The 9,571-nt window shown below is 38.0% G+C and overlaps 3 protein-coding genes across 5 annotated transcripts; 2 read left to right on the top strand and 1 right to left on the bottom strand.

Annotated features, from left to right (window-relative positions):
- The first annotated feature begins 311 nt into the window (after positions 1-311).
- Positions 312-1,418, top strand: LOC124313828. The gene is made up of 2 exons (XM_046778625.1): positions 312-550; positions 637-1,418. The coding sequence occupies exons 1-2, from the start codon at positions 414-416 to the stop codon at positions 854-856; spliced, it is 357 nt and encodes a 118-aa protein (XP_046634581.1). The 5' UTR covers positions 312-413; the 3' UTR covers positions 857-1,418.
- A 152-nt stretch (positions 1,419-1,570) lies between these two features.
- LOC124315020 (transcriptional regulator ATRX-like) lies at positions 1,571-5,618 on the bottom strand. Of its 3 annotated transcripts, XM_046780372.1 has the most exons (13): positions 5,537-5,618; positions 4,861-5,434; positions 4,530-4,805; positions 4,434-4,472; positions 4,214-4,354; positions 3,913-4,152; positions 3,561-3,855; positions 3,216-3,497; positions 2,886-3,155; positions 2,589-2,809; positions 2,288-2,529; positions 2,133-2,211; positions 1,571-2,062 (listed from the first exon to the last, which is right to left on the bottom strand). In XM_046780372.1, exons 2-13 carry the CDS (start codon positions 4,918-4,920, stop codon positions 1,724-1,726), a joined length of 2,484 nt encoding a protein of 827 aa, XP_046636328.1. In that variant the 5' UTR covers positions 4,921-5,434; positions 5,537-5,618; the 3' UTR covers positions 1,571-1,723. The 3 variants fall into 3 exon arrangements, with proteins under 3 accessions (XP_046636328.1, XP_046636327.1, XP_046636329.1); XM_046780371.1 differs by having other exon boundaries at positions 4,861-5,607; XM_046780373.1 differs by having other exon boundaries at positions 3,913-4,143; positions 4,861-5,607.
- A 203-nt stretch (positions 5,619-5,821) lies between these two features.
- On the top strand, positions 5,822-7,277 carry LOC124314551 (inactive pancreatic lipase-related protein 1-like). Its single transcript, XM_046779747.1, has 6 exons — positions 5,822-5,832; positions 5,944-6,095; positions 6,180-6,346; positions 6,416-6,704; positions 6,777-6,957; positions 7,038-7,277. The coding sequence occupies exons 1-6, from the start codon at positions 5,822-5,824 to the stop codon at positions 7,093-7,095; spliced, it is 858 nt and encodes a 285-aa protein (XP_046635703.1). The 3' UTR covers positions 7,096-7,277.
- The last annotated feature ends 2,294 nt before the right edge of the window (positions 7,278-9,571 follow it).

Genomic DNA, 9,571 nt, shown 5'->3' with positions numbered 1-9,571 from the left:
TTTGATAGACACGCGTGTTATCGAACGAAATGCGTGTCTTCCCGTTTTTTTCATTTCTCTGTGAACTTATTTTAAAGGTATGGATCGCCATTTTGACTATTCTTCACTGCGTATTAGCGGCTCTTAATTTTTCAAATCGTTATCGTGAAATCTACTTAATTGTGGCTTACTGAGCAACCATCTTCTTGGTTCTCGGCTTTTTTTTTCTACGTCTTCGGAGTTCTCTTGAATCAAGGTATAAAGAATGCTAGCTCGATAAGAAAACGGCTCAAAAAACAAATCATGTGAATTTTTGTCCCTCGCAAAGGTGGGGCAAGAATTGCTACAAACAAGAGGAGAAAAATGAAGTTATATGGATGAAGATGGTTGCTCTTTGACTTAATCTGGCTCAAGAGGTTAAAGAGACTGTAGGAATGATGTCATCAGTATGCTATCCATTAGGAGAAATGGCATTACCAATGGGTCCAGTAAACAAATGGATAATTTCGGCCCATCCCATTCCAAATTTTGTTGAAGCTGAACTTTGTCAGCTATTGTCCAAGTCTGAAATGTAAGTTTCATTAATTTTGTATTGTTAAATTTTGAAAATTAAAATTAACTTAAATTTTATTTTATTTGCTATTTCAACGAAATTAGGAATGATAATTTGGCATTGGATTACTATGCCAAAGCCTTGTCAGAGAGTTTTTGGATGAAGAAGCTTGACCAACAATGGAAAGATTATTTGTCTCAACCAGAATGTCAAAATTCACTTTTAGGAGGAGCTGATGTGCTATCTCTCAATGCATTCAAGGAAATTACCTGTGTTCCAGGAATGTTGATTGTCCTCCTCCTTCGAAGCCCTCCTGTTTTCTAATTTTATTTAATTTTTATCACTAGAAGGAATGTGGATTCGAACTACTATTTGATTGACGTCCGTGAAGGCGGTTCTTTAATTCCCAATATTCCTGCCATTATTGGTCAACCAGTTGTTTCTGCCGAATGCATTTTTCAACGGATTTTGAAAGCACCGACCAACACAGAGAAAAAGGCGCTATACCCAGAGGACGAGGATGATTGATTAAGAGTTTGGATGACCAAAATTAGTTATACGTGTAATGGTTGAGGAAATGTCAGTATTTTATCACGTCTAAGGAAGCCTTTGATTAGCACCCACTTATTTTAGATCAGATTTTAATTGTGCGCTTTTATCTCTGTTTTAGACTGTTGAGGTAGAACTGGTCAGTAACTATTATTAGGGCTAGTGCGTTTAAGTAAAATTCCAAATTATCTAGTCTAGAAATTTACAACTGAATATTAGTAGTGAGTAGTAGTGAAACCTTCATTGTAAAAAAATAATCTATTCTTCTGGTATTCGTTGCTTTACATGAGTTGGTGGAAAAATTAGTTGAAGTTCAATAAAATTCTGTTTCTTATAACCGTTCTGTGAGTATACTATCTGGCAATCATTGTTTTTGCCATCATTTGGGACAAATATCGACGATATTGGGTCATTTGCTTGAATGAACGTCTCACTCATCATTTCTTCGTTCCAAAATACCAGACACAAATAAACACCGCCATCTTTTATCAACTTCGATCGCATTGTATTAAAACAACTGAACACATTAGTAATAAAAACACTGCGAGGGAAGATTTCAAGAGAACAGGATTTCTCTTCTCCGAGTGGGATAACAACAGAGAACAAAGTGGAGATTAAACAAAAGTAGTCCTCTTCTTAGAATTACTTCGGAACTTCTGGGACACAAAAAGAACCTTTCTTCGTTTGGAATATCTTCCATATAGCTTCCTGTTCACCATCGTCTAGATGATCTTCGGGCCGGTTTTGAAGCAGGCAATCATGTTCGCGGTAACCGCCAATCCATTTTCCCATGCCTTCCATGAGTTCCCTTAACAAGTCATCCTTAGGAGGCAAGAATTTTTCGTGCCCAAGATCAGAGTCCGGTAAACGTATGAGGCCATCAGGATCAAATGCGTAAAGGTACTTTAGATCGTTCGATGCAAAGTGACGTTCTGTTTGTTCTCCATCAACGATACGACGAGATAAGGCAAGTTTTTCAACCTGTAAAAAACACAAAAGCAGAACATGAAAAATATGACGTTTTATTAATAATTAGCGTTGGTGTACTTGCCTGTCTGTAGAAGATTATTTCCTCCATAGTACCTTGAGCTACAAAGCGATACACGTAGCACGACTTATGTTGTCCTAGCCTGAACGCAAGAAAATTAGAAAAAAAGGCATAAGATTCTTTTAATAGAGAATGGTAGCAATTCAATTAAATTGTACCTGTACGCACGGAATACACTTTGTTCGTCTACAGAAGGGTTCCACGAGACATCAAAGATAACCACTCGGTTCGCACCTTTTAAGTTTATACCTATACCCCCAGCTTTGGTGGAAGTGAGAAACAATCGGGCCCGGGGATTTTTAGGATCATTAAATGCTGTGCCCCATTCCAGACGCTTTTCTGGTTTGGTTGAACCATCCATACGAAAATAATCCTTGTTTAAGTTCCAAGTTTTAGACACCTTTACAAACAACTTGGAATTAAAAAATAGAATTTTGGGTGGCATAAATGATTTCTTACTTCACTAGCGTTGTTGGCCAGGAATTCTTCAATTAAGTCAAGAGTAGCGAGTGACTGGCTAAAGACCAAAAGTTTGTCCCCAATTTTCTCGCAGCGTCTTAGAATATCCATCAAAAGAAGGATTTTTCCACCATGATCGATTTTGTTCATCTCGTCATCCGAAACCAGATCTGACCACCAAGTACTACTTGACGCCTGATCCGCTAATTCTTGTTTTTCCTCTGCAATTCAGAAAAATTTAAGTCAATTATGGATTGCGATAACTGAAAAATAACAAAAAATATGTTAAAATTTTACCCAAGTCTGACTCCTCTTCAGTTTTGGAGACAGCCAATATTAAAGCTTTGGGGTGAGTACAGATTTGAGAGAGCTTCTGATAGTAGTGAAACAGTCCTGCACTCACAACTTTACTTTCGGTTGGTTGAACCGCACTTCCCTTGGTGAAATTTTCCAAATAATACTTGTAGAGTTTGATTTGAAGTTCTGACAACCTCACAGAAACCACATATTCCAGTTTGGGTGGTAAAAAAGGCGTCAGGACGTTGATGTCCAACCGCTGAAGCGTATCTGTCAAAGGAAGAAATCAAATGAATAAAAACACAAATGGAAATTACAAAAGGAAATTACTTTCTAGCGTTTTATGAAGAATGAAAGATCGCACTTTCATGGCTCGAACATCTGACAGCTCAGAGTCTACAGTTTGTCCTTTTACGAACACCTTTACAAAGTTTTCTTCAAACTGCGTATTAGTGCCCAAAAGGCCACGATTAACGAATTGAACCATAGAGAAGAATTCCATCAAATTGTTTTGCAGTGGTGTACCAGATAACATGATACGGCGTCGCGTCGATATCCTGTTCAAGGCTTTATAAAGCAATGTGTCTTCATTCTTTAGAAGATGTCCTTCATCTGTCATTAAAAAACATGAATTATGAAAATGAAACATTTCACTGATTGGATGCATTGTCATACCGCATACGAGAAGATCTGGTCCAGAAGCAACTAAGGCTTGCCATAATCGTTCTTCCTGTTCCGAACGCTGTTTTTTCACTTTGGTAACCATCCGATAGGTATCATATCCTATAATTAACACTCCTCCGATTTCAAACCATCTTAAAATCTTTCGCTCCATTACAACCTTATCTTTACTTTTGGCCACTTCACATACATTCAACGTTTTAAATGAGTCTCCAGGAAGCCAAATTTTGAACTCGTTTTCCCAATTTAAGACCGTGCCAAGCGGACAGACAACCATAACACGATTCACCTACATTTAAAATTTGATAAATAAGATTTCAGCTTTCACACAAACAACTTTAAATACCTTGCACAAAGCGTTTGTTAGCACAGTATGACACAGTGTCACTACCTGCAGGCTTTTACCCAAACCCATGCAGTGTGCAATGATGCAGCCACCATTGGAGTTGGTTTTAAAGCAACAATTCCACATGAATTCGATACCTTCTCTTTGATGTTGCTTCAACTTGTCATTCATTTTTTGATTAACTATCACCTGTTCTTCATTCTTTATTTGACTGCCCGTCTGCAATACAAACTGATCCATCTATTAATCACAAAAGAATTTAAGTAAATAAATGCTTTTTTAACACTGAGATGAATATTACTTGGTGTGATTCTTCCCTCTGTATCACAGTTGGTAGTGATGATGGATTTGACACACTTGCGTGTGAACATTTGTTTGTCTTCTGTACACTCTCATATTTATCAACAGCACTCAAAGCATACTTGATAGGATCAAAATCTACCTGGAATGGCAGAAAACAATGAAAAGCTTGATTTCAAAAATTAGCCCTTTTCTAATCAATTATATCTTGGAACACCTACCTTGTTTGATACTCCCTGACTAAAGACACCTCCATCTGACTAAAATCATAAAAACTATAAGATAAAAATAGATCACAGTTTGAAAATGTAGCATACCTGCACATATTGACGCCGTGGTAATGGAGGCTTGTTCTCAGGGTGGGGCTGATATCCTTGATCAGCTCGCCAACCCATGACATTTCTGACGTAACCCCTGCCACAATTTTCCCTTTGAGGAACTGTGTCTGGCTGATTTGCATCTGATTTTCCATCTTTGAGAGGCTCAGACTTGTTAACTGTTACCCTATCACGCTTAGGTGGTATGGTGGGAGTAAATCTTTTCTTTTCTGGAGTGGACCCTGTCATACATTCTTTCGTAGACGTCGTCTTTCTCTAGTTAACGAAAAATTTAGTAAGATATTTTCATTTATATTTCATGACGTTTTACTTTTTCAGATTGTGGTTGCTGACCACTTCCTGATGCAACATTTGAGGCTTTCTCACTCATTTTTAAGTCTAGTTCTAGACTCTACAGTGCTAGGTGGAAAGATAATTGAAAACGCTGCATGAGCGATGGAAGCCAACTTCACCTTTCAACCACTAAAATTCTTGGACGTTGCCAGTTGGCTGAAATAAAACTTAGTCCTATTGATGCAGAGTGATAGAGGAGGAAATTTGCAAAATTTGTATGGTTTGGCTTTTAATTTTTATTAACTATTAATTTGTGTATTTTAAACCGTGGTAATCATATATTGTAAATTGTAGCGTAGTATTTTAGAGCATCAGTTTAATAGCTCGGAATAGAGTAATATTGGAAATTACAGTGTAGTAAACTGGGGCAGCGTAGGTTGTTGTGTAATGATCCGGTGACTCAGTGGTGTAGTAATTGGGAGCATCGGTGTAGTAAGTAGGGAACCTTGGTGGTAATTTGGTAACAATAACTGCTATACCTAGGAGATGTCGGTACAGCTTTGATTTTCCCAGCCGTTGACGACAAAACCGCCATGATGCTGGAATTAAAGCTGCATATACAGACATAAATGGTTGCCAAATAATTTCATTAAAACGGTCAGACAACAATTCCTTTCAATTCAGAGTGAAAATTTAAACGATTAAAACTTAACCTTAATTGAAATAGAAAACACGATCCAGATCCAAGAGAAAATACAGACACTAGATTTATGCTGCTGCGTTGGAGCCGCTCACTAGACTAATTGATGTTGCTATTGCCCTCACATTTTATACCTTTTCCCGTTACCCTGATTTACCTCGATGTCTACCCTTCCCTAATCGTTTTACTGGTTTTGCCCTTGAGTTATCGCGCTACTCGATAATGATGCAACAGGCACAAAAGAACCCCACCCATCACTATTTAAATTTACATACCACACCTTTATCGCGAGGCAAAAATGGCGATTTTGTAGCCCCCTACCTCTCTCTCTCTCTTTCAGTTCTTAGCCGTTGGCAGTTGGAATATAAAAAATGGAATACTAATTATTCAATTTTTTGTTTGGTTTGCATTGAAATATAGATCAAATCCCAATTTTGGTTTACAATTTCTGATAAACCAACCGGATGTATTAAATCGGTCAACTTTCAACCGCCTCCGACCTGTCAAAGTTCTTATTCACGGATTTGGTGGAAATGGGACGACTGACCGCTTTGTGTCAAAAGCCCGCGACGGTAAGCTATTCACAATTTTCAGCAAACTCTGTAAACGATGGTAAAATTGATTAACTTCTTTTTTTAAAATCATTATTTAATTAGCTTATTTGCTGCTGGGCGATTTCAACGTCATCACGGTTGACTGGCGTTCTCTTGCTGAGTATCCCAACTATGCCCGCGCTGCTCTTAGCACGACGCCAGTTGGCATCTACGTTGCAAAATTCCTGGACTTTTTGATATCTCAGGGTACTTCGTCGTCATTACTCCACGTAAATAAACTTTAAATTTATCTATTGCATTCTATATATACTACGACTAACATTATAACCCTTGTTCAGGTTATTGGTTACAGCTTGGGAGCTCATGTGGCCGGTAGTGTCGGAAACTGTCTTCGCCTCGGTCGCCTTCCGCGAATCACAGGACTTGAACCAGCTTCCGGTGGCTACGAACGGATTGAGAAACTGAGAAGTTTGAGCTCCAGTGATGCCGATTTTGTTGATGTGATTCACACCAACGCGAATGTCCTCGGTCTTGGCACCACTACGCCTATCGGCCATGCCGATTTTTATCCCAACGGCGGCCACTGGCAATATGGTTGTCTCTGGAACACGGAATACGATTCCTTAAGTAAACATTTATAGCATGACTCCATTGAGTATTCCTTATTTTATTTTTTTATTTATTATTTTTATTATTCAGTTCATTGCAGTCACGGTCGATCGACACACTATTTCATCGAATCCATCTTGGCTGGGCCCACCAAATTCCTGTCATCGAGGTGCCCAAGTTATTTGAAATTCAATCTCGGTATCTGCGGTGGTTGTCAGGATCCACTTGACAGACACAATTGTGTTTCGATGGGAGAATTCGCCAATCCGACGTAATATACATATACCTTATTTCATTTAAAATTGAATCAGATTGTTACAATTGTTTTCTTTTCCTTTTTAAATTCCACAGTGCCTCTGGAACTTACTACCTGTACACCAATCCCACTTCACCTTACTCGATCGAATAGCTCGGAGAGTTTTTAATAATATCTACCGACCACCATCACGACGTCTGCTCCAAAAGTCTCTATCAAGGCTTGAAGAACAGTATGGAAATGATTTATCCTTATAGGATTTTGATATTCGAATCTAAATTGTAGCACGAAATGTTGTGTTTTAAATTCGTTGTACAGTACTCTCAATAAAAAAAACACGTAATTTTCTCATCTCTTTTGAAACTGCTATTTTAGTTTCCAACGTAGAAGCCGAATGCTTATAGGCTAAGTGTAGCTAATATGAGGCTATGGGCCAAGATTTTCCAAGCTGGGCCATAGAAGAAATTCAAACACTCGTCAGGGCGAAACTAAAGAACGAAGAACAAGAATACAGACAGTTATTGATCTTCTGCCTTGTAGAGATATAATCTTATCTTAGTGCAGTCACACGGGTATACACCCATGCTAATCCCCATACCATGCTATAATTTTACAAACATCCATAGACCATACAGATTGATGTGTTTTCTATGGAGCTAGGGGATTTCAACCCATAAGCAAAAGGCTCGTTCTTAATTTGTCTAGACTATCAGGTTGATTAATGGCATATCAAAACCAATTCCCTGTTATTTCATATGTCAGAGGGGCTTTCAACTCCCCACTAAGCATACGTCCATCATCTGTCGTTTCGATATCTCGCGACTTTTGCTGGACACGAACGAATTTCGAAGACGAAGAAAAGGCTAGCAAGAATTCTTCGTGACATGTCAATGTCATTCAGCGAAAAGAAGATTGTAGTCATGGTTCATACGACACTGATGCTATTAAATAATTTATCAATTTCCTATTTTTGAATCTACCAACGGCAGCAAATATCTGCCTCTGCATCAATACCTGTACTAAGTAGCGCTAATAAGTAAGTAGCTAATAATTAATGATTGTGTACGCATATTCCCGCAGACCCACCCACACAACACCAGCTACAACAGTCTTTTGACTTCTTACGTCACTTCGCCATACCCAGAGCCCCTAATTCACTCCATTCAAGATTTGTCCCATATGTTTCAAGCATCCGCATCGTGGTGGACTTAAAACAGGGTGTCGATGTTGCTCTTACGGTTCAACGCATTTATTATTATCGTGCAAGAATACTTTGATGCTCAATGTTAATTCGTCTTGTTATATAATTTCCAGAAAGGCATTTTTACAACGTCGAACGTATTCACAGAGATATGGAGATAATTCACGTTGCTCTACAATACAGACGTACGTGGACAGGTGGACTGGACCTAGTCAAGTCTGAGAATCACGTTTACATCAACGTAATAAACATAATGCTAGAAAATTATAAATTTTGTAATGGAATCAAAACAGAATTTTTTTGTCTCCTTTATGGAAGTCACGGAAAATGATTTTCGGACCACGAAAAAATTGATTTGCCTTTGGCAAAGGAGAAAGTACCGCCGTATATTCAGCGGTCATGGGCTTTGACTAAAATAACGGAGAACATCAACCTCGGGTTATTGATTATCACTGTATTATTAGTTTATTACCAAATTAAGTATAGAAAGAGATTGATTTCAAACAGGATTCTTTAAATGCGTAATTTTGGATTGTTGGATCTTTGGTCCAAGTGGTATCAGCCCAACCCTCAACAATTTCTGGACACAGCGGACAAGATGATGCGACAGAAACCATCGTCAGAAAAAGGTCCACCTCGATTGTCTCTTAAAAATTTAACCGGTGCATTTGTTGTTTTATTAATCGGATGCCACCTTGTCTCTTTTGTCGTATTTCTTGCTGAAAATATTCTATCGTTGTGTTTTAGAAAACCTTAACTGTTAGATGTTAAAAATGCTGTATTGCCAATCGATGGAAGGACGAAGAATAGTCAAAGAGTCGTGTATAGGCCTATATATTCTCTGTGTCCAAATGACGAATCATATTATGGATGCAAGTTACTCCGGTTCTTTTATATACTCTTATACCCGCTCATAACTTTTAGACGTTAAATATTATTCGTGTTTTAGTGTTGTTGCCGTCGGTGTATACGATGAGTTCTCGAGCATATAAGAAATTGTTTTCAGCAGTATTTTCTTGCTGTGCTCAAATCGTGAGATAGTAAATGTCCGGTAAATGTATCCAGTCATTTTTTTTAAATTGACTAACCAAAAATAAATCATGAAGTCGATTAATATATGTACAGTGCCTACATAAACGAAAAATATTTTGTGCGCACCAAAAAATTTGATTTCATGAAAATCTACTGAAACCAGCTGAATGTCAACACTCAACACTGCTGATGATGGAACCAGCATCGGCTATTGAAAGCGCTTTCAAATATTTAAAATTCCGCCTCTTTGAAATTGCGAGTCACGTTGTTTGAAGAAAATTATGGTATTTTGTCACGAAAATTGCTTGTATACAGTATAGCTATAAAATTAGTGTAACAGCCTGACGGGTTATTATTCTTTAAATATTGGAAACACGAAGAAACAATTAACTTTGG

This window comes from Daphnia pulicaria, chromosome 10, assembly GCF_021234035.1.
Source record: "Daphnia pulicaria isolate SC F1-1A chromosome 10, SC_F0-13Bv2, whole genome shotgun sequence".
Classification (NCBI taxonomy): Eukaryota; Metazoa; Arthropoda; class Branchiopoda; order Diplostraca; family Daphniidae; genus Daphnia; species Daphnia pulicaria.
Note: the sequence above shows the minus strand (reverse complement) of the source record. Positions and strands in the feature narration are given on the sequence as shown.